The 25,702-nt window shown below is 44.5% G+C and overlaps 1 protein-coding gene across 3 annotated transcripts in view; it reads right to left on the bottom strand.

Moving 5' to 3' along the window:
• Positions 1–25,702, bottom strand: part of LOC124719042 (1,5-anhydro-D-fructose reductase-like) — a 62,986-nt gene that overhangs the window by 31,803 nt on the left and 5,481 nt on the right. For all 3 annotated transcript variants that reach the window (XM_047244712.1, XM_047244713.1, XM_047244714.1), the window contains exon 3: positions 22,501–22,668. In XM_047244712.1, coding sequence (XP_047100668.1) covers positions 22,501–22,668 — 168 coding nt within the window. The remainder of the gene's footprint in view (positions 1–22,500; positions 22,669–25,702) is intronic.

Raw genomic sequence — 25,702 nt, 5'->3', positions numbered from 1 at the left:
CACAATATTTTCCTGTGACCTGTTAGAATTCGTTTCACCAATTATCAGACAACACCACAAAACAGGTGTTACTGCCCATGCACAACTACGATGATGTAGGAAGCCCGTATTTATATAGCATTTACAGATCTTGCATAGCATTAAGAGATCTTAAATTTCATCATAAATGAAACAGGACATCACATGATACTCTGAAAACATCGGAATTTCGTAAATATTACTAAAATACATAATTCGGCTTAAAGACTGTCCAGATTCACAAAGATGTAGGCCCCAACCTGATATAAAGTTTTCGGGATGCAAATTTTCTTGGAGTACCAGTACTGTATTATCTCATGTTTGGTTCTTTATTATGGCATAATGCCATATGTGCCAGAAGATGAAAACGTGCATTTGAAATTTAGCAAATAGTTGAAACTAGCCAATGGTGTGGAATGAAACACTTTGTTTCAAATAAATTTACTGCCTCTGCAAAAAAAAGACTAATAACAGACAAATTTCTTTAGCAGATTGACAAAAATAACTTCACTATTCAGCAAGGCGATCAATGCTTAACTGCCAAAAACGTGGAAATAAAACAAAATCGGAAAACTGAAACTAATAACATATTTTAGCCTTCCGTATATGTGAATTATTTTAGTTCACTTGATAGCTCCCGGCCACAGAATTATATTTTGTTTTCATTTAACATGAGAGCTGTAAATAAAGAGTAAATAGCAAAATCACTAAAAGTGGAGACTATTGCCCCACCCCACTAAAACTCTGACTGCTCTGCGCACGTGTGAATTTAGTAGCTTGCGTTCGCTAGAAAAATTTTTCCCGGTAGCATTTGGCAGCTTGTTGGTACTGCTGATACAGCTAACACTCCTCCAGTCACACTTCAAGTAGGCACAAGCGGTAGAAGGTACTGCTCACATGCAACTCAACAGCGCACGCGCAAGAGCCCGCTAGCAACTCTTCAAACGAACCTGATGTGAACAGTTGTGACGTCACGGTCATCAGAAGCAGTTTGTTGTTATGAAGAATTGCATAGTCTTCGTCCTACAGCCTTTGGCACATTTCACTGTTGGCAGACGCTTGTGTGTGCAGTGTTTCGTTGCTGTAAAGGGCGCATTTCCTTTGTAACTTAGGTTTTATTTTAATTTTTTTGTCTCGTTTATGCTTTATGGCAGCAGTATTGTTCTGCAGTCGCAGCATACAGTAAAATTCTTTGTCACAGTGTCAGTTCTTACCAGTCAAAATTACAAAAATTTAACTGAAAACTAAAACAATGAAAAATTCCCGAAATTCTAAAAAATTCCCGGATTTTTCCCGGATGAAAAAATTCCCTGGTTTTTACCAGTTTTCCCAGTTGCCCCAGGGCATCAGCACCTGCAGCACCTCTCCTTGCCTTGTGTCTATATCGGTTGGACCCCAGACAACTGGAAACCGTGTCCTGGTTAGATGAGTCCTGATTCCAGGCTGGTAAGAGCTGAAGCTATGTTTTGAGTGTGACTCAGACCCAAAAGTCATGGAGCCAAGTTGTCAACAAGGCACTGTGCAAGCTAATGGTGGCTTTATAATGGTGTGGAGTGGACTGCATCCTGGTTGTGTTCCCAAATAACGATGGAATTTTCAGGCACGGCAATGTGCCACGTCACCAGGCCACGATTGTTCATGACTGGTTTGAAAAACATTCTAGATGATGTGGGAGAATGATCTGGCCAGCCACATTTCTTGACATGAATCCATCAGACATCTTTGGGACATAATTGAGAGCCAGCCTGTGCACAAAATCCTGCACTCACAACATCTTGGCAATTATGGATGGCTATAGAGGCACCATGGCTCAATATTTCTGCAGGGGACTTACAAAGACTTGTTGAATCCACATCACATCAAGTTGCTACACTATGCCCGGCAAAAGGAGGTCCGACACGATATTAGGAGGCATCTCGTGACTTGTCACATCATTGTTAAGCTCTTTGTGTGAACAGTGTATCCTATTCATGTCAATTTCTGGTGTTATCGCTTTTTTTTTTATTTCTTTCAAATCATCACGCCCCCTTAGCGGATATTTGTCACAGAAATAAGAAAAATACAGCACTGTAAAACTGTTACAATAATCCTACACAAAAAATATCTAAGATAGAAGAAACTGTATGTAAAAGCGGGTTTCGCTTAAAACCTCTTTCTATAGTACAACTGAACAGAAATCTTAGTTATATGGATATAGCCCTAACCATTTACATAATTGTTTAGTTTATGGATTTCTTCTTTTGTACTTATATTGCACTTTGTATTTCTTTCAGTGATCATTTGATGCCTCATTACTTCAAGATTTGTCATACACAAAAATTTATCTCAACCTAATGTACCAGCCATTTGTCACTCTGTCTGCTTTTATTTATCAGCAGTTTGTGTGCTTTTGTTACGCATTTCTCTACCATTCTTTACCATGCATAAAACGTGTTCTATGACAAATTTACATATAATGAGGCACGAGTTGTGGACTGAAAACTTTAAATGCTGTCCACAGAAAAGTAAATAATGATACTAAAATGCAATGATACTAAAATGTAATGCACGCATCTCTTTCGAGTCCTGACTGTTGAACAATGGTCAAAATGGATCCGATCAAGAAATAGTGAAATCAACTTAAATTGTGTGAGGGGAATGAACTGTGTGTTAATCCTGTCAATCATGTGCTTTCTTATTTTTACGTATCTTGTGGGATACTTAAGGACAATGTGCTTCTTCCACAATCAGCATACACCCTCCTTACCAGGTGCGTAAACCAAAATAATATTGCTCACTATGGTGCTGCTACAGAAGCTCTGTGGGCTCTAGTATTCAGGCATGGAAGAGCACCAAATTCCCATCAGCAATAAAAATGTTAGGAAACAGTAGGCTGACGGATTGGAGATATAAAGGTAGCTCATGTTTGGATCTGGAGGAAAGACTAATGGATAATACATTTGAAATGGTTTAACTAGTTAAAGAATTCTTATTTCATATAAATGACTGTGTTGATTATGTGTTTACTATGAGTAAGGAAAGTCAGGATTAATGGCTGTAAAAAAAAAAAAGAAAGAAAGAAAGAAAGAAAGAATTGCAGGAAATTAGATTTTTCATGCATACATAATCATGATTATACTTGAAAAGAAAAGTGTCATGGCATATGTACATTCAATTACAACGGGTGCTGATAACCTCGTTGTTGTGCACCCTAAAACACTAATCATCATCATCAATTACAAAACAAATTAACAAAACATGCTGAAGAAACATATGCACAGAAACAAAACTTTATCAAGCCATTCATGCACAAATAATGCTGTATTGATCACATCATTAAATAATATCCTCATGGAAATGGAACAAGTCAAGGAAAACATTATCAGATGAATGCAGTTATTAAACATTTCCTCTCTACATTATTACTCACTCACTCCAAGAAGACTCTCAGCACTGTAGCTGATTGGATGCGCTAGATCTACATTCAATCATTCATTCACCATGTTTGGTAGTGCCCATCAAGAAGGATCACAAGCACGGATATGGAATGAGTCTACGCATTCATTACGAAAATGAGTAAATTAATAAGAAAGATGCTGCCTCCTCAGTCATACTATATAACAGCTGTCCACATGCTAACATTACTTTATTACAGAAGTAATTATCAAAGAAAGGATTCCTATTTACAGGACATTTCTACTTGTCACGCAACTTTACAATGGACTCTACATCTTTCCATGTAGCTCTCAGAACTTTTGAACTCTGAATCTAGACATTCTTAGGTGCACTGACCCAGAAGACCCTTTCCATGATACAACAGGGAGGAGCAACTTGCTAAATAAGCCAACACTCGTGCCTTTAGTCAATGCAATGAGAGATGCTTCTGAGGGGATAACATGCTTGACTAGCCTCTGAAGTGTTACAGGGCATTTGGGCAAAGAACATTTCACACTCCTTGGGTAGTATAAGGAAAGATGATCACGAGAGAATAATATTAAGTAGGGAGTAATTCGTGCGACATATACTCTATGGGCATGTTTGTTTGTTTGCTTACTTTTGCTCAATAGGCACGTGGAAAACAGGCTAAAAAAACACAATACAGAAATAGAGGCCCAAAACTAAAAATTAAATGGCCTTCACCATATTGCTTTGGTGGATAAAAAGTAAAACGCGGTCAACAGCCCGCCTGTCATTCGCTAAAACAGCTGATAAATCAGACGGCCAACCCAAGCTGAAACATAAATGGTTGAAAACAGGGCATTCCAGTAGGAAGAGGCGGACAGTTAAAATTTGGGCACAACATGTACAAAGTGGTACGGTAGCAACACTTAGCAAATGAAGATGGCTAAAAAGGCAGTGTCCAATACACAGCCAAGTTGAAATAATCTCCTCCCAGCAGGAGGGCCGAGAGGAGGTTGTCCGAGGCGCATGGGGAGGCTTAATAAGCCGAAGCTTACTCCCGTGAAGGGAGGACCATTGGTGATGCCAAAAGGGACACCACCTCCTGACAGACGGCAATGCAGAGATCATCGGAGGGAATACAGGTACTCGCGGGCTGAGGTACGAGGACTGCAGCCTCGGCAGCAGCGTCAGCAGCCTCGTTTCCTGGCAGGCCGACATGACCAGGGCCCCACAAAAATGTGACACCAGTTCCACGAAGACTGATCAAGTGACAGTTTCCCTGGACCCACTGCACTAAGGGATGGCAGTGTACAACACACACTGGAGGGCATTGATTAAGTCTGAGCAGAGGACAACTGGAAAGGCTGTACCGCCGGATATACTCCGTGGCTCGATACGAGGCAAAGAGCTCGGCTGTAAATACTGAGAGTGTGCCGGAAGGCGATATCGAAAGACACGGGTGCCAATGACAAAGACACACCCGACCCCACGGTCAGTCCGAGAGCCATCAGTGTAGACAAATGTACTATTGCCAAGTTCCATGCGAACGTCGTGAAACTGGAGGCGACAGGCCAAGGCTGGAGTAGTGTCCTTAGGAAGTGAATGAAGGCCAAGGTTACATGGGCTGCTTAACGAAACCAAGGTGGTAAAAGGTTCACACCCACTGGGAAAGTTAAAGGTAGTGTGAAGTTACGCCATCGTAGCCAGTGGTGAAAGCCCACTCTAGGAGGTCACAAAGAAGAGCGGCGAGCCCCATACCAACGGTCAAAGGAATGATCAAAGGAGGAGGCATAGAAGGGGTGGCATGCATGGCAGACAAACAGCACGCATACCTGCTGAGGAGGTAGTCACGGCGGTAGGATAGTGGTAGTTCAGCAGCTTCAGCATACAGACTCTCAACCAGGCTGGTGTAAAAAGGCGCCCGTGGCCAAACGGATGCCACAATGGTGGATAGTGTTGAGACGGCGTAAGAGGGGTGGGTGTGCAGACGAATAAACAAAGCACCCATAGTCGAGTTTCGAATGGACAAGGGACCGGTACAAACGGGGGAGGGTGGTTCGATCGGCATCCCAGGAAGTACCATTCAGGACACGTAGGACATTGAGAGACCGTGTACAGCGGGCTGCCAGGTTAGTCACATGGGAGGACCAAGAGAGTTTCCTATTGAGCACGAGCATGGGCAAGAGCACCAAGAATTCAGTAGTTTCAACAAACGGAAGAGCAAGAGGCCCAAGATGTAGAGATGGTGGGAGAAACCATTTGCGCCGCCAGATGGTTTTGTCAGGGGAAAAGCGAAAGCCACTGTCGATGCTCCGGGAGTAAAGATGATAGATGATCAAGACAGTGCTGAAGATACCACTCAGTGAAACAGGTCCTCCGCGGATGGCAAAATCAACAACAAAAAGGGAGATGACCGGTGGGAGACAGATCACGATAGGGTTATTGGCGAAAGCAAAGAGGACGACACTCAGGACAGAACACTGAAGCACACCATTTTCCTGGATAAAGGTGTCTGACAAGGCAGAACCCACATGCACCTTGAAAACTCAAGTCTTTTAAAAATGATTGAAAGAAACACGGCAGGTGGCCACGGAAGCCCCCACGTGTAAAGAGTACGGAGGATACCAGCTCTCCAGCAGGTGTCTTAGGCCTTCTCCAAATCGAAGAACACTGCCACAGTCTGGGATTTCCACAGAAAAGTCATTTGCGACAAGGGTGGACAAAGTAACAATGTGGTCAGCTGCAGAATACCGTGCTCAAAATCCACACTGTGCATTTGTCAGTAAGTTGCAAAGACAACTGGTACGAGATGTCGGGTAGTAGCTAGAAGGAAGGTTTTTGTCCTTGCCTGGCTTCACACCAGCGTCCAGGAAATGTACCCTCTGCCTAGATGCGGTTGTACGTGTTAATCAGAAAGTGCTTGCCCGCAAGAGAAAGGTGCTGCAACACCTGAATGCAGATGGTGTCCAGTCCTGGGGCGGAGGATCGGGATGAACCGACAGCATGATTAAGCTCCTTCATAGTAAAGGCGGCATTGGAGCACTCGCGATTTGGAGAAGAATAGGGTATCGCCCAAGCCTCCTCCACTTGTTTCCGATGCAGGAAGGCAGGGTGATAGTGCAAAGAGCTCGAAACTTCTGCAAAATGGTGGCCCAAGGTGTTGGAGATAGCAATAGGGTCCACAATAACATCGTCTGCTACTGGCAGGCCGGAAATTGGGGAATGGATCTCGGTCCTAGAGAGCTGCCTGAGAGTTGGCCCACACAACAGAGGAAAGGGTGGAACTGTTAAAAGAGCTAGTGAATGAAAGCCAGCTAACTCGTTTGCTATCGCGAAGGCCGTGACGACACTTTGCGCGCATCTGTTTATAATTAATGCAGTTTGCCATTGAAGGATGACAGTTAAAAATGTGGAGAGCACTTCAGCCTTAGTATGCTGCCATTTGAGCATGCGTGCGGACGCGGTAGGAGTCAGCAAACGTAGAGCACACAGGAAATGGTCGCTTGAGTAGATGACACAGACGATCTAAGGAACCATAACTGATTTAATGAGCCACTCGCAGTTTCACCTTAATATGGCTTGCACTGAGACATGCACGGCTTAATCTTCGAGACAAGCATATGACTACTGGCAGGATCAACTAGGGAATGGGTGTGTTTGTTTCTGTGTGTGCAGACATTAAATGGGAGGTGTGGAATATGAGAAAATGGCAAGGTGTGACAAGTAAACTGGTTCACCTGCTGTGGGCAGGGTCTTTTACGTTTTGGTGTCACGGCTTGGCAGTAGTTTGACCACCAAGGAGCAACCACACTCTCCAAGAATGAAAATAAAAGCCAACATAGTTTTGTGACAAATAAAATACGAGGGTTGGAACTTAAACAGTGGCAACTATTTATTCACAACCGATACAAAAGAGTTACATGTTTGCACCCGTTACTGTCCTTCAAAGTAGTCATCAGTGTTGCATAGAACCCGTTGCCAGGAATTTGGAAGGCACAGTATACCGTTAGCAGAGCCTGTTCTGTTAATGGTGCGAATGGAGCAGTCTAAAGTTATGGTGATTCTCGTATATGACTGATGGTGTTATCCCAACGCGTTATGTTCCTCCACAGCAGACCGTCAATGCACAGCATTACTCTTCGTTTTTGGAACATCACCTGCAACCAGCTTTGCGAAAGAAGCGGCGACACTTTCTGCGCAACCCACCCATCATTTTGCACTACAATGCATGGGCGCAAACAGCACAAGCTGTGGCTTCTCTGTTCAGTCGATGGGACTGGGAAGAACTGTACCATCCACCATACTCCTCGGACTTAAGTCCTTGTGACTTTGATTTGATTCCGCACATGAAGGAACCACTTCATGTCATTCGCTTCAGAGCTGTTCCAAAGATTCGAAAGGCTGTAGACGGCTCCATTTGCACCAACAACGGAACAGGCCTGTTAATGGTACACTACACCTTCCACATCACTCGCAACAGGTCCTACACACTGCTGGTGACTACTTTGAAGGACAGTAACAGCTGCAAACATTAACTTTTTTGTATCGGTTTTGAATAAATAGTTGCCACTATTTAAGTTCCAACCATCGTATATTGCAATCTTGAACATTATTTTGAGTCTTTGAGGTGTATGTCATATGAAAAGTTGTGTTCTACTCTAATCCCCAAGTTACTATAATGATCTGTACACTCATTCAAGAAAATATACGTACGTAAAGGAAAGTAGTGGACGTGCTTTTTTGTGATATGAGTGGAAGTTATCTTCTTTTTCTGCAATAGCAGCTGCAGAGCGTGAAGAAGTCAAGCCTTTCCTTGGCCACACATGATATTTCAGAAGCAACGATTAGCAGGACCTCTATTTCAATAGAATCAACTATGACACCCAGATTAAAAGAAAAAAGATAAATACATCAGATGTTACATTTGGTGACAGATCTCATCAAGTGTTCTGACTCACCTTAAAACACCAAGGAAAGCCAGCAGCTACATAAAACCCTAAACCAACAAGTAAAACACTTCACCTCAGTTTATCTGCGTGTTGACTTCATTTGACATTGTTATCTAACTGAGAAATTTTATATAGTGTATGTCATTTACCATACGACCATTAATATCTGCTCCCAGTACTTACAAGTTTTTACTGCTGACCTGAAATTACTTAATATGATTGTGACAAATTGTAAGCTTTGAGCCACTTATATAAATCTTCAGCTGTCAGTTGAGGTCTGTCTGGTAAGGTGCAGTTTGAACACCTGGTTGGTCTGCGTGTGATATCAACCGACATCACATTTTTTTAGCCACCCTTTAAAGTTGCTGAACGATCATTTACACAGGTTGCAAACAGGAGTAGACAAAGTACCCATACTTTTGACGCTCCATATATTTTGTCCCCTCATTATAAGGTTATTTTCATGCCTGACATGAGATACAGTCTGTTAATGAGACACTTTGTTTTCTGTGACAAAAGTAAGATAAGATCCCATCCATGTGAGTGTGATGTCATTAATGCCATAACATTTTAGTCTGCAAAGTAGAATTTCATGACCCACATGATCAGAATATATCAATAGAATAATTGTTTCAAAAAAAGAAAAAGAAAAAGGGATTTAGCAATCAGTCACAAATACACTATGTATTTTTTTTACTGCAATGTAAATTTCAGGTATAATACAGGGTGTCCCAGTTATCTTGTCCACCCAAAATATCTCTGGAACAATAACAGCTATTGGAAAACAACTTTCACCGGTATCAATGTAGGGCTGGGGCCCATGAATGTACATATTTGGAAACATTCTAAAACGGAAGCATGTGTGTTTTTTAACACAACCTTATGTTTTTTTTAAATGGACCTCCTATACTTTTTCTTCGGACCTCCTATACTTTTTCTTCAGCAATCCATAGCATGACAAAGCACATACACAATGGCGTTGATTGCATCACAATATTCCCATTACATCCCGAGATATTGAGACGCGAAGTTGACGCTTGAAACACCAGACATGCGCTGCTAGCGCACGTCCTGAGGCTCAGGCGTGAACCCCATGCTGCCCGTAATCGCGATGTGATTGACATGTGTAATCACACCTCCATACTTATCAAGAGGTCCGAAACGAATAATACGGTCTGCTGCAATTACGGGCAGCATGGGGTTCACGCCTGAGCCTCAGGGCGTGCGCTAGCAGCGCACGTCGGGTGTTTCAAGCGTCAACTTCGCGTCTTAATATCTCGGGATGTAAAGGGGATATTGCGATGCAATCAACGCCATTGTTTATGTGCTTTGTCATGCTATGGATTGCTGAAGAAAAAATATAGGAGGTCCATTTAAAAAAACATAAGTTTGTGTTAAAAAGCACATATGCTTTCGTTTTAGAATGTTTCCAAATATGTACATTCATGGGCCCCAGCCCTACATTGATACCGGTGAAAGTCATTTTCCTATAGCTGTTATTGTTCCAGAGATATTTTGGGTGGACAAGATAGCTGGGACACCCTGTATAGTTCGCTTCAGTGTATTTGAATCAAGTTGTACACACACATCAAGCTTTTGACAACATGTTGTTATATCACATGCTATGTGATCAAAAGTATCCAGACACCTGGCTGAAAATTATGTGCAAGTTCATGGTGCCCTACATCAGTAATGCTGGAATTCAATATGGTGTTGATCGACACTTAGCCTTGAGGAGAGCTTCCACTCTTGCAGGCATACATTCAATCAGGGGCTGGAAGGTTTCTTGGCAAATGGCGGCCCATTCTTCACAGAGTGCTGCACTGAGGAGAGGTATCGATGTTGGTTGGTGAGGCCTGGCACGAAGTTGGTGTTCCAAAATATCCCAAATGCGTTCTATAGCATTCAGGTCAGGACCATGTGCAGGCCAGTCCATTACAGGGTTGTTATTGTCATGTAACCACTCCACCACAGGCCGTGCATTATGAACAGGTGCTCGATCGTGTTGAAAGACATTCCCGAATTGCTCTTCAACAGTGGGAAGCAAGAAGGTGCTTAAAACATCAATGTAAGCCTGTGTTGTGATAGTACCACACAAAACAACAAGGGGTACAAGCCCCCTCCACAAAGAACACGATCACACCATAACACCACAGCCTGCAAATTTTACTGTTGGCACTACACACAATGGCAGATGACGTCCACCGGGCATTCACCATGCCCACACCCTAAACATCCCAACAACCACCACCACCACCACACCCTACCATCGGATCGCCACATTGTGTTCCGTGATTCGTCAGTCCACAAAATGTTTTTCCATTGTCCAATCGTCCAATGTTTACGCTCCATACACCAAGCGAGGCGTCATTTGGCATTTACCGGCGTGATCTGTTGCTTTTGAGCAGCCGCTTGACCATGAAATGCAAGTGTTATCACCTGCCGCCTAACTGTCATAGCACTTGCAGTGGATCCTGATGCAGTCTGGAATTCGTGTGTGATAGTCTGGATAGATGTCTGCCTATTACGCATTATGACCCACTTCAACTGTCGGTGGTCTCTGTCAGTAAACAGACGAGGTCAACCTGTACGCTTTTGTGCTGTACATCTCCCATCACATTTCCTCTTCACTAACACATCGAAAACAATGGACCTAGGGATGTTTAGGAGTGTGGAAATCTCACGTACAGACGTATGACACAAGTTACATCCAATGACCTGACCACGTTCATAGTACATGAGTTCCGCAGAGAGCTCCATTCTGCTCTCTCACGATGTATAATGACTACTGAGGTCGCTGATATGGAGTACCTGGCAGTAGGTGGCAGCACAATGTACCTAATATGAAAAACTAATGTTTTTGGGGGCGTCAGGATACTTTTGATCACATAGTCTACATGACAGTTAGAATCTGACCATATACACCCTAAGATCATAAAAGAGCATGATTTCAAAAGGTTGACTATATGATTCAGTTTAAATGTATTGAGGAATGACTCTTAGCCTACAGTCCCTGTGCACAACAGTTGCAATGGAATTAAAATTTGGTTAGGATAACTTTTTCATTTATACTACTACAGCTGGAGTGCACCTAAAGGCACAAACAGCCCCCACCCCAATCTCTGAAGTGGGTGACACTCACGTGCCCCTAGGACATCAGCCGTCAGTGCATCTGACAATTTGATGTACTGCGCTCATTGGGTTGGTTGGTTGGTTGAGGTTTAAGGGACCAAACAGCAAGGTAATCAGTCCCTTGTTTCAAATATGCGCCATTCCGCTAATGGGACAACTCAGTAAAGTCAGAACAATAAAACGGAAAAAGGGAAAAAACGTAAAAAGGCAGTCATGTTGTCATTGGTAAAAAACAAAATGAGGGAAGTCGGCAAGAGAACGGACCCAACACTATGCTGAAGCAGCATAGGCAAGACCACCAGTGACTTAAAAGGTACAACTGCTATAATGTAGAAAGTACGAATGGGAATAGAAAGACTAACCAAGCCTTTTAAAAAAAAAGAGTAAAAACAGAGTAAAAGGGGAAGAAAAGAGGAATTCGGCCAGGGAGGTGAATCAGGAATCTCCGAACACTGCTTACAGTGGGAGACACCCAAACACCAGAGAGAGATTAAAAACCTTAAAACTGAGAATAAAAACCACTTTCCCGGAGGAAACCGAGAACCAGAGAGACCATCTGGGAATCGTCAGCCAATATCAAAGGTAAAGTGTGGGGGAGCCTGTACTTAGCACGCAGAGCCAAAAGAAGGGGGCATTCAACCAAAATGTGGGCTACTGACTGGAAGGCTCCACAACCACATAGTGGGGGTGGCTCATCACGCAAAAGAAAACCATGGGTCAACCGAGTATGGCCAATGCGGAGACGACACAGTGTGGTCGAGTCCTTTCGGGAGAGGCGAAAGGAAGAACGCCACGGGCCTGGTGTCACCTTAATTGCACGAAGTTTATTAGACAGGGGAGTAGCCTCCCAAGAATTGGCCCATGACTGTGCGAAGTGGGATTTGATGTGAAGCCGTAAATCCGCTGCAGGAGGGGCTACAGAAAACGGGGGGTAAGTAACTGCTCCCCCAGCCAAACGATCAGCGAGCTCATTACCCGGGATACCCACATGGCCAGGGACCCAAAGGAAGTCAATAGAACAAGCAGCATGGTGAATATCAGCGAGATGGTCATGGATGGCAGAGACCAAGGGATGGCGCGAAAAACACCGGTCAATAGCAAGAAGGCCACTAATCGAGTCCGTGCATAACAAAACGCGGTTGTGTTGGGACTGTTTAATAAAGGTAAGGGCCTGGGAAATTGCCATCAATTCCGCAGTAAACACCCCACATGTAGGTGGCAGCAGATGACTTTCCGTTCCAACAGAGGATGTGAAGGCATACCCAACATGATCAGCAGATTTAGAGCCATCAGTGTAAAAAACAACAGCATCCCGAAACTCCCATAAAATTTGGCGGAAAAAGGAACGGAACACCACCGGGGGGGGATGGAATCTTTCGGACCGCGGCGGAGATCCATCCAAAGTCGAGGCCGAGGAACTAACCAAGGAGGGGTGGATGGGAGGGAGCGAGGAAGACAGGACAAAGAAGGAAGCTGAAAATCACGGCAAAGAGACGCAAGGCGCAGCCCAACCAGTAAACCCGCCCGAGGGCTGGAGTCGGGTGGGCGACGTCCATGGTCTGGGAACAGGATAGAATAGGAAGGATGAGTGGGAGAGGAACGGATAGTGAGTGCATAAGACACCAGAAGCTGGGACCGCCGAACAGAAAGGGGGGGGATCCCAGCTTCAACCAGGAGACTATCAACAGGGCTAGTAGGGAAGGCACCGGTGGCCAAACAGATACCACGATGGTGGACTGGATCCAGCACGTGCAGTGTGGAAGGAGCAGCTGAACCATAAACTTGACAACCATAGTCCAAGCGAGACAGAACTAGAGCACGATAAAGACGGAGGAGGAGGGAACGGTCCGCACCCCAAGACGAGTGGGCAAGGAAGCGAAGGACATTGAGTTTACGGAAACATCCTACCTTCAGGATGTCTGATATGGGGCAGCCAAGTGAGCTTGTTGTCGAAAAGACGACCCAGGAAACGAAACTGTGGGACCTCAGGCAATCGTTGTGCAGCGAGATAGAGCTCTGGATCAGGGTGGATCGTAGTACGGTGACAGAAGTGGACCACTCGCGATTTTAAAGGAGAGAATTGAAACCCGTGTGAGAGGGTCCATGCAGAGGCACGCCGTATAGCTACCTGGAGCTGCCGCTCTGCAGATGCCATCGAGGAAGAACTAACCCAAATGCAGAAATCGTCCACATACAGGGCAGGGGCGACCAAGGGACCGACAGAGGCCACAAGTCCATCGATAGCAATGAGGAAAAGGACACTCAAGACAGAACCCTGTGGGATGCCCGTCTCCTGGGTCCGTGGAGAACTAAAAGCAGTACCAACTCGAACTCTGAATGATCGATGGATCAGGAACTGGCTGATAAAAATTGGGAGTGGGCCCCGAAGACCCCACTGATGAAGGGTAAGTAAGATGTGATGGCACCAGGCCGTGTCATAGGCCTTGTGAAGGTCAAAAAACACTGCAACCAAATGGCGGCGCTGGGAAAAAGCCTGCCGAACTGTGGATTGCAAGCGAAGTAAATGATCAATTGAAGACCGTCCCTCTCGAAAGCCACACTGGTAAGGGGACAATAGATCCCAAGATTCGAGGACCCAATTGAGCCGACGGGCTACCATCCGTTCAAGTAACTTACAAACAACATTGGTCAAACTAATTGGCCGATAGCTGTCAACAGATAGGGGGTTCTTACCAGGCTTAAGGACAGGAACCACAATGCTATCCCTCCACTGAGAAGGGAAGTCACCCTGGAGCCAGATACGGTTAAACACCCGAAGAAGATGTTGCCGTTGTGGAGCACTGAGATGTTGAAGCAGTTGGTTATGAATGGAATCTGGGCCAGGGGCCGTATCATGAGAAGAAGATAGAGCAGAAAGAAATTCCCATTCAGTAAAAGGTTCGTTGTAAGATTCTGACTCACAAGGGGTGAAACATAAGGTGGAAGCTTCAGCCAGCTGTTTTTGATGAAGGAAAGCAGCTGGATAGGAGGCTGACACTGACGCCACTGCAAAATGGGTCGCAAGATGTTCTGCAAGAACTAATGGGTCCGTACAAATGCCATCTGGGAGGTGAAGGCCTGGGAGGGTGGACTGCCGATGGCAACCTTGGAGAGAACGAAGTGTAGCCCATACCCATGACAGAGGGACAGTAGAACCAAGGGAAGAAACGAATAAACGAATCGTTCCCAACATATCCGCTTACCCTGTTTGATTAAATAACGGGCTTTAGCACAGAGGCATTTAAAGGTAGTAAGGCTGGCGACGGATGGGTGCCTCTTAAAGTGTTTAAAGTGTTGCAAAGCTCGACGGCGATCACGGATGGCAATGGCAATGGCCGTGCTCCACCACGGGACTTGCCGGCGACGAAATGGTCCAGATGAGCGCGGGACAGCAAGGTTAGCAGCGCGAACAATCGCATCAGACACGTCACGTAGGACGTCATCAATACAACCCGACAAAGAGGGAGAAAACTCGACCTGTGCAGTGTATAGAGGCCAATCGGCGCGGTGGAAAGACCAACGAGGTAACCTGTCCATCGGGGAGCGGGAAGGGAGCGTGATAATCAACGGGAAATGGTCACTATCACAAAGGTCGTCGTGTGGCGACCAGTGTAATGAAGGGAGGAGAGAGGGAGAAGAAAGAGAAAGATCAATGGCAGAAAAGGTACCATGACCGGCACTGAAATGAGTAGGGGAGCCATCATTAAGGAGGCACAGGTCGTGGTCTGCAATAAATTGGTCTATAAGAAGACCTCGTCTAGATGGAAAGGCACTGCCCCACAAAGGATGATGAGCATTAAAATCCCCAAGGAGGAGGAAGGGAGGAGGAAGTTGCTGAAGAAGGGTGGTTAAGGCAGCAGGTGTAAGAGTCCTGTCAGGAGGGAGATAAAGATTGCAAACTGTGACTGCAGAGTCTAAGTGGACCCTAACAGCAACTGCTTCCAATGTAGTTTGGAGAGGAATCCACGTGCTAGCAATGTCTGTACGGACCAACGTACAAACGCCACCAGAAGCCCGCAAGGGTCCGACCCGATTTCGACAGAAAACACGGAACCCACGGAGGGTCGGTGAGCGAGCATCAGTAAAATGAGATTCCTGGAGAACCACACAAGCTGCAGAGTAGTACGAAAGAAGGGATTTCAATTCCGGAAGGTGACGATAGTATCCATTACAATTCCATTGGAGAACCACAGAACGATGGTTTAAATGAGGGCTGAACACGCTAAATCCAGTCATACCGCCGGGTCCCCACCCGTCACCGACAAGGAGGGGGCGACATCCATGAACGACAGGTCAGAATCCGGTTGTGAAGTCGGGGAAGGGACCTCCGGTGACACCAGAGGCTCTTTGTCCCGGGACTTATGTTTCTTCTTCTTTTCAGGCTGAGATCGAGGAGGGCTGTGTGGCATAAAGGAGCCAGCTGCAGCAAGATCAGGAACAGAAAGAGACCGGGCAACCTGGGGGCCGACAGACCGCGGCTCTCGCGGTTGCCGCGCGGCAGCAGACCTTTGACCTGGAAGGTGCCGGGGAGGGGCATCCCGGGAGAGGCGCACTTGACCGGCAGACGCCGAAGGAGTGGGACACTTCTCCGGCTGGGGAGGGGGAGCAGCGCCCATAGGAGAAGGTGTGGGAGCCGCAGGGGAGGGGGGGAGGAGAGGGGTCCGGGATGGGGGTAAGGGATGAAGAGGTAACCAAGGCGTAACTAGATGTCATGGACACAGGGTGCAGTCGTGCATATTTCTTACGGGTCTCTGTGTAGCTTAAACGATCGAGGGACTTATACTCCTGTAATTTTTTTTCTTTCTTATATACTGGGCAATCTGGTGAACGTGGAGAATGACTACCATGACAATTTACACATACAGGAGGGGGAACACAGGGACTCCCCTCATGGAGTGGACGTCCACAGTCACCACAGAGAGGGTCCTGGGAACAGCGAGAAGACATGTGGCCAAAACGCAAGCACTTAAAACACCTCATAGGAGGTGGGATGTACGGCTTCACATCACAGCGGTAGACCATAATCTTAACTTTCTCAGGGAGGGTGTCCCCTTCAAAGGCCAGGATAAAGGCACCAGTATCAATACGATAATCTTTAGGACCCTTCTGAACACGCCGAACAAAGTGAACACCCCGCCGTCCGAGATTGTCCCGAAGTTCCTCATCAGTTTGAAGGATGAGGTCCCTGTGAAAAATCACACCTTGTACCATATTTAGAGACTGGTGAGGGGTAATGGACACAGGAATTGTGCCAAGATGGGTACAGGCACGAAGGGCCGCAGATTGGGCAGCTGAAGCAGTTTTTATCAGCAACGAACCCGACCGCATCTTGCTCAGGGAGTCCACTTCGCCAAACTTGTCTTCAATGTGTTCCACAAAGAATAAAGGTTTGACACTGGTGAAAGTATCTCCATCAGTCCTGGTGCAAACTAGATAACGGGGGAAAGGTTTTGCCCCTAGACGATGGGCCTGACCCTCTTCCCAGGGGGTAGCCATGGAAGGGAAGGCCGAAGGGGCAAGAGAAGCAGCACTTGAGGAATCAGTTCCACGCAAAGAGACGGCCGCAGAAGAACGGCCAGAGTTTTGGACCCGTATGCGTTTCATCTGCATAGCGTCCGCCCTGATACCACCCACTCCGATCAGGGGCTCTCCTCACGGGCGCCACCCAGCCACAGCAAGGGCCGTCTGGCACGGCGGCCATTGCCGGGAGTTCCGATGCTCCGGGATGACGAGCAACCACTCCAAGGCATGCATGAGGTGGTCCCAGCTCAGGTATCAGAAGTGTGATCCCTGTGTGTTCAGGGGGCTCAACCAAAAGGGTACATAGCGACTCCACCACACGGGCAGGCTACCGTGCTGGCAATGCACCCTAGCATCAGACAATGACGTGAAAGAAAAGGTGGAATGTCCTAGGAGGGCGCACGTTGGAGACACTAGGTAAGGTGCTCTTCCCCAAATGGCTCACACTACGGAGGAGAAATTTTGTAATGGAGGTCAAACCCCAGAGGGGGACCACGGAATGCCAAAAGGAGGAGATGATTACGCAACAAAGCCGGAGTGTAAAACCAACAGAACCAGGAGGATAGCGGGGGCCAACATAAGCTAGGACACCAATAGAGGGAGAGGAGAGGGCGAGGGGAAAGGAGCATGGAGGGGAAAGGAGGGGAAGGGAAAGGAAATGCAGCCAGGGAGAGAAAGAAGGCTGCAATGGCTCGGGGCCCCGTGCTCGCCACGCACGTGTCCACAAAAGAGTTGTGGACCCCCCCCGGGGGGGTGCTCGTTGGGCACTGAGAGCAAAGCAATACACATGTGGACTGTTCTGCCAACAAACACACCAGCAGCTACAGAATCAAAAACATATTTTGCTTGTCTTTTCTTTTTGTTGTGGCCGGCAAGGGATCAAGTGCCAACTTCAGTTCATTCTTATTTGGAGTTTTCTTCTCCTTTAACATTATTTTGGGACCTAGGACTTTGCAACCAGCCAAATGATATACAGGACAACCCTGACATAATTCCGCAACTGGCTGCTGAAATAGTGCTGGTGCAACACCTTACAGGGCAGCATTCTGGCATCAGTGGATGACTGTGTCAAGGAGAATAAGGGGGGGGGGGGGGGGGGGTTAGAGGAATGGCTGTTTGAAACAAAATGGAGAAATAATTCACTGAGCTCGGGATCTATTTTCTCAATGATGAGGAACACGAGGGCTCACCCAGGGGAGCAGAAGTTACAGGATACCTACCACGGATTTGAGCCTAACTAAACGAATAAGAAGTGGACAAGATGGCAGTCCCTGTCTATGCAGCTAGTGGCGAGTCCTGGTGAGCATTGACAAAGGTAGATGGAACTAAATCATCTGCTCTTGAGTCTGTAAACTTAAAGAGGCATGTGCTCTGGGTTAAGTATGGATTATGAGACACAGAGACAGAGAGAGAAAAAATGAGAGAGAGAGAGAGAGAGAGAGAGAGAGAGAGAGAGAGAGAGAGAGAGAGAGAGAGAAGCGATTGTGTTCTGCTCTCCAGGACCCTCCAACGACCACACGTCACCCCACATCCCACACTCGATATTGCTAAACCAATGGGATGAACTCACCAGCAAAATTCAGCATACAGTTGAAGTCATCTCATTTCAGCAGCCTCAGTTTTGAAAGACACACAGCCTGGGTCACATACGCACAGCAGAAGCTACACCGGGAGAAAACTTGTAAAGAGTTGGCTGGAGCCTTTGGAATAAAATTTTTAAACTAAATCCATAAATATTTGCCAACTAGCTAGCATCTTATAACACTACACAGTGCAGCTCAAAACATTGTTTCCACAGCTGACTACCCGACAGGAGTCTACTACTGTTGCAGCGCACTTGGCCAGAGTATGAGAGCGAAGTGATTTTTCTTGTTGGTTTAGGGTTTTATGTAGCTTCTGGCTCTCTCCTTGTAGTTGAAATTGAGGCAAAACACTTCACAAGATCTGTCATCTGACGTATTTACTTTTTTTTTTTTTTTTTTTTTTTTTTTTAATCTGGTCGCCATAGTTGATTCTCTTGAAGTAGATGTCCCACTTATCAGTGCCTCTGAAATCCCATGTGCAGCCAAGGAAAAACTTGATTTATTCACATTCTGCAGCTGTTATTGGAACAAAAGAAGATAACTTCTACTCATATCACAAAAAAGCACATCCACTACTTTCTACTTTCCTTTTACAAATGTATATTTCCTCGAATGGGTGTGCAGATCATTAGAGTGACTCGTGAATTAAGAGTAGAACACAACTTTTAATACTACATATGCCTTGAAGGCTCAACATGACATTCAAGATTACACTATACTTTATTTGTCAAAAAAACCATCTACTCTTTAGTTTTCATTCTTGGACAGCGTGGATGCTTCTTGACAGTCAAGCCACCACCAAGCCGCGACACCGAAACTTAAAATGCCCCCTCTGTCTACAGCAGGTGAAGCTGTTTATTTGTCATCACATCTTGCCATTTTCTCATATTCCACACCTTCCGTTTAATGCCTACACATAGTGAATAGTATTTTATTCGTCTCATAACATACAATTTCTAATCATATGATTAGTGTACAGGAGACACGTCAAAAAAATGGATAATGCAACTTAGGCCTAATTGGTACAAGGAATTTTAACATTAATGTAACTTTTATTTTTCTTTCCTCCCTTTTGTGATGGACAGCTACATTTACACACAAGACTATATATAAATTTATCCTGCTCAAATGTTCAGTTCATCCTTCATGAATTCCTCAACAGTGTAGTAGCAGTGTTTGACAAGTATATCATATAGCTTTGTTTTCAGTGTCTCTAGGTTCATACTCAGAACATTCTTTCCTTTTAGCTTGTTATGAATTTTCATTGCCATATACTGAGGAGACTGTGCATATAGGTTTAAGCAATGTGTGGGAAGCATAAAATTGTCTTGGTTTCTCATGTTATACGTGTGATTGAAACAGTTTTTCTCGAATAACTCTAAATTACTGTGTAGAAAGATGATAATATCATAGATGTATAAGGAGGGAACTGTTAATAACTGTTGTTTTTCAAATAGTGGGCGACATGATGTCCTTGGATGGGCAGTACACATGTTCCTTAATATTCTTTCCTGTAACTTTAGTATGCACAATATATTGCTTGAATTTCCCAAAAAATAACACCATACCTTACGACTGATTGAAAGTAGCTGTGGTATGCAATTTTCCTTGTATTCATGTCTGTTGCACCAGCTAATATTTGCATAGCAAATGCAAAGCTACATAATGTGTTTAACAGGTAGTCAACATGTTCATTCCAATTAAAATTTTTATCTAGGTACCATGTACCACACAAGGAGTGTGAAATGTCATTTGCCTAAACAAGATGTGGCACTTCATGTGTTTCCAGCTCAACTGGTAGCAGATTCCCTTCGGTGTTGTACATTCGACCGGTGGAGTCTCCATATTAGTTATGTCAAATGCACGGCTAAGCTTCTCTGGCCTCATCGAGAGGTCCCCCCCAACTAGACACTGCTGCCGAACTGTGAGACTTCAGCTAGTTGTGACGACACCAGGATCTGCTGAGGCAAGACCGCACAATGCGTGCTATTGCCTGACTCACTGGCAAGTCCCCAAGGGTCCCGAGTCTGACATGACACGTTAACTCACCAAACTGGCAAAGCGACTAAAGGAAATAGATTAGCTGCAGTGTTAAATGTGACAGCTTATCAGTTGTGTACTTTGTATTCCATCTTCATATGCACAGCTGTGAAAGTCTATATATCATACAAATAAAGTATAACAATGTTTTTAGCAGCGGTAAAATGTGTCTTGGTTCACAGGGTAGTGAGAAGTCCACAATTGCAATAATTTTGTTGACAAGTGACTACCATGCAAAACAAAGGTTTTTTTATGTCAACTGCCTAATAACCAGTGTTGTGATAGCGGAACTGTCAGTATTATTGGTAGCTGCTGACCTCTAGTGGTCACCTCAAGTATTCTGTTGAACAGTATACATTTCCCACCTTCCCTACATTTCAGATTACTACTACAGCTCAAGCCAATGGTCTTGCCACAGTGGTCACATAGGTTCCCATCACATCACATGGGTGACCGTCATCTGGGAATGCCAAGAACTGTCGGCCAGTGGGGTGCACTCAGCCCCTGTGAGGCCAACTGAGGAGCTACTTGATTGCCAAGCAGCAGCTCTGGTCACAAAAACTGACAATGGCCAGGATGTCGGTGTGTTTACCACGAGCCCCTCCAAGTCTCCTACCAGTGACGGCTGTCAGTTGAGGATTACACAGTGGTCAGTCGGTATCGTTGGGCCTACTGAAGTCTGTTCAGACAGAGTTTTGCAGCTCAAGATTCTTATGTGCACCTCAGTCTGCAAGTTGTTACTTGTTTGATGGCTACAAAGTTCAGAGAACTTCAGTTTATGTTGACGGTAAGGATTGATGTGTGTCTAAAATTATGTTCTGTGCGTCAGAAGACACCACTAGGCATCAAGTTTCATACTAGACAGATAATCGTGCATGGCTTCAGTACATAAACACTAACATGCAGGGGTCAATCCACTGCCCCTTCTCAGCAACGGGATCATGGAATATGCACCAGAATGAGAAATTCACTCTGCAGCGGAATGTGCACCGATATGAAACTTCCTGGCAGATTAAAACTGTGTGCCGGACCGAGACTCGAACTCGGGACCTTTGCCATTTGTGGCCAAGTGCTCTACCAACTGAGCTACCCAAGCACGACTCACGCCCCGTCCTCACAGCTTTACTTCTGCCAGTACCTCATCTCCTACCTTCCAAACTTTACAGAAGCTCTCCTGCGAACCTTGCAGAACTAGCACTCCTGAAAGAAAGGATATTGCGGAGACATGGCTTAGCCACAGCCTAAGGGAAGTTTCCAAAATGAGTTCGAGTCTCGGTCCGGCACACAGTTTTAATCTGCCAGGAAGTTTCATATCAGCGCACACTCCGCTGCAGAGTGAAAATCTCATTCTGGAAACATCCCTTAGGCTGTGGCTAAGCCATGTCTCCGCAATATCCTTTCTTTTAGGAGTGCTAGTTCTGCAAGGTTCGCAGGAGAGCTTCTGTAAAGTTTTGAAGGTAGGAGACGAGGTACTGGCAGAAGTAAAGCTGGCAAAGGTCCCGAGTTCGAGTCTCGGTCTGGCACACAGTTTTAATCTGCCAGGAAGTTTCACAGAATATGCACATTACTGATCTGACCAGTGAAATGCTGTATCAGCCAGTGGATGAATTACCAAGTGATCATAAGCTAGTAACCTCCAACAGAGACAAAGCAAGTGAAAAGGTAGCACACACAATGGTGTCATCAATGCCAGTAAAATATTTGGCAAATTTATTGCAGATGATATGACAGAGTTTGAACACGTTGTTGCAACTGTAGGTCATGTGGTGGCATCAAGGCATCAAGAGAAAATGGCACACTATGCACCAACTGTTAAAAACAGTACATCTCACAAGTTGACCAAGTACACGAAACTGAAATGCTGACTTATTACTCACCTTAGTCACAATAAAAAGGTCTTCACGTTTCAGTTTCCCCGAGTCAAACCATTTCTTTAAAGCTTGCCCTATTTCTGCTTCATTTCCATATACGTAAGCTGTATCAATGTGCCTGTAGCCGGTTTCCAAGGCAACGTCAACAGCTTGCCCAACTTCACCCTTGGAAGACTGTAAAAAGCATACGATTGCAATGAAAAGTAGTTCCAGTTTTTAAATATTAAAAATACAACTAGTACGTATGCACGCATGCACACCAGATTATGTACTCACAAAAGTTTTACAAATATAATGACTCCTAATTTCATTAATACAGTATACAATTTGACATACATTAAGTCCCATTTTTTATTTATTCATTCATTCATTCAATCAATCAATCATCCATCCATTACATTCTCCAGAGCCTGTCAACAAGGATAATCTTTAGGTATATGAAAGGAATCAAAATATACATTGATATAAGACAAAAACATCATGACTGAATCTGTATATCACTGTGGTGACTTCCTTAGTTCGCCTCCACTAACAGCAGCAGGTTACATGCAGCACAGGCCAAAATTAGCGAAGCTTCTCCTGGGCAATGTATCACCGTGTTCTCCAATGCCCAAACTGGTCACTTCCACTGCAGGCAGATCTTTGACTGCCACATTTTATGGGAGCAACAGGCTCTCAACCATAACCAAGAGGCTCATGTCATAGCAGCCATGCCTTACTGGAGTTTGCGTTAACAGCAGAGTTTCATGCCTGTATTCAGTTTCTGTGTTTCCTCACAGTCTGGCAGATGGGAGAGGTTATACCATGCCTCCCATGCCCCTTTGAGTTTCATTTCCTTGAAGATTTAATTGCAGTTCTTTCAAAATCTGACAGACACCGGTCCGTTCCCCCAGTATCAGCCCCTTGATTACCAAGTGCAGTGAAATGTTTGTCAATGCATTGAAGTCTAGTGAGTGCCGGAAGTAGTACCAGGCAACTTTCTTACCTGACCGTTTTGTTATCTCTCTTCTACCAAGTACGCTCAGAAATGAGTTTTTCTTTTTCCCAACCCTTCACCACCAAGTGAGTCCATCTTTGTCTCAAGCCCCCCCCCCCCCTTTTATGTGTATATATTTCGCCTATATGAACATTGTTCTAATAATACCTTGTAGAAACGTCTCTCCTCCAGTGTTTGTTTTTTGAGCCTTTAGACATTGCTATGTCAAACCTCTGAGTAGCTTTGCCCTGTTTAAAAGACTCCAACAGGAGCAAGGGCTTCTCTTAATTCAGGAATTTAAATTCATTTTACTTTGTTGTGGTAGTTAGTTTTTAGGAATAAATATCTAGTTTTTATTTATTCTTGCCAAATTTGTGTAAGCCTAGAAATGCAATATTAAGAACTGAAGAAAGGGCTGTCTACATAATGCCAGTAATTCGAGAGTGTCCTTCACCACAAGCAAAATTACATATTCTGATGTTTGTTTACATCGCAAATGCCAATATCCAGCCAAAAACACATGTGCAGAAATAATGTCAGTTATTTGTATCTTCTGGCTAACAGTGTTATTTGCTCTACATACGCCTGTCTCCAATTGGCTGCCACGAATCGCACATGCACAGGTATTGCCAACATTTGCACTATACCATAAACAAGAGCAGCACATGGATGGCCTATAGTGAAATTTAGCCCTGGAATCGTTTGTTCCATGTGTTTTAGTTCTTCAACATGTGCAGAACTTTTGTGAAGTATGGAATGTAGATGAGGTACTGAGGAAGTAATCCTGTGAGGGTTGATTGCAGGTTGTACTCTGATAGCTGAGTTGGTAGAAATCTGACCAGGTGGGCACCTGAAGACACATGTAAACTATTCCATGAAAGTCTACTTGCAAAGTTTCAAGAACCAGCTTTGAGTGAGTAATTCAAGAAATGTACTATAATACATTGTGTATTGTCCTATGTGAAGAGAATGAAACATAGTAACAGTAATGAGGCTAAAGAGGAAAAATGCAAATGTACACAAACATGGAAAAAAATTACATAGATCAATGTAAGCAAACAACAATGGTTGAGAAGAAGAACAGGGATTAGGTAAGTAAGCTGAATTCAGAAGGGTGGCTGGAAGAGAAGATGTCAGAGGACAAGATCCCATATCTGGGCTTCAGAACAACTGCTGGATGGGAGGATACAAATGGGTAACAGTACAAATTTAAATGTCTAGCAGGCCCAATGTTAGTGCCTTTACAAACGACACTACGTAAACTAGCTCACTAGGAAGATGTGACCAACAAAGTTTGTAAGTATCCTTTCAAACAATGTACACTCACAGTACTATAAAAAACTGCCTACACTACCATAGTCCATCCTCTTCTGGAGTGTTACATGGCATGGGAGCCTTGCCAGATAGGTTTGAGGACCACTAAACAACTTTAAACAGGGCAGCTTATTTTGTAGTATCGCAAAACAGAGGGAGGAAGTCAGAATATGATAAGCGAGTTGGAGTGTTAGTCATTTAAACAAAGCCATTTATTGTAGCACTGAGTTCTTTTCACGGAATTTCAGTCACCAACATCCTCCTCCAAAAGACATAATATTTTGTTGACTCTCCGCCAAGTACAGAGAAATGACCATCATGATAAAATAAAAGCAATCAGAGCTCACTTGAAACAAATTAAGTGTACATTTTTCCCACATGCTCCTCAAGAGTGGAACGGTCTGCAAACAGTCTGAAAGTGGTTCTATGAACTACCTGCCAAATATGTTCCAGGTAGTCAAGTATTTATAACAAAAGACTGCAAAGACAATTTTTATTCTCAAACTGCAACGAACTGTTGATAAATTTTACAAGTGTCTGAATACATGTACAATGAGGGTGTGCTTGAATATAATAGGTCCTGTTTACACCACACCCTGTAGGAGCTGGTAGCTGTTTCACTCATTATTTCAGTATAGAAGTGAAGAAATTAGTGTAGTGTTTACTAAAGGTAACTGCACAACTGCATCAATGCCCTAAAAATTTAATCTTACTATAACTAATCTGAAAAATAACCAAGAACAGTTAGCCTAAATCCAAAACTAAATGTACAAACTAAAAGAATTATTACACCACATTGTTTACTTACAAAAAAATGGAATTATCTTTGTTTTTACAGTATTACAGATAGGAGGAGTAGATTATCTACTCAGCTGTACCATATTATTTATATGTAAGTGAGATACACTGTATTTTCGT

This window comes from Schistocerca piceifrons, chromosome 10 (genome assembly GCF_021461385.2).
Source record: "Schistocerca piceifrons isolate TAMUIC-IGC-003096 chromosome 10, iqSchPice1.1, whole genome shotgun sequence".
Taxonomy (NCBI): Eukaryota; Metazoa; Arthropoda; class Insecta; order Orthoptera; family Acrididae; genus Schistocerca; species Schistocerca piceifrons.
This window is presented reverse-complemented; position numbering and strand designations above follow the sequence as displayed.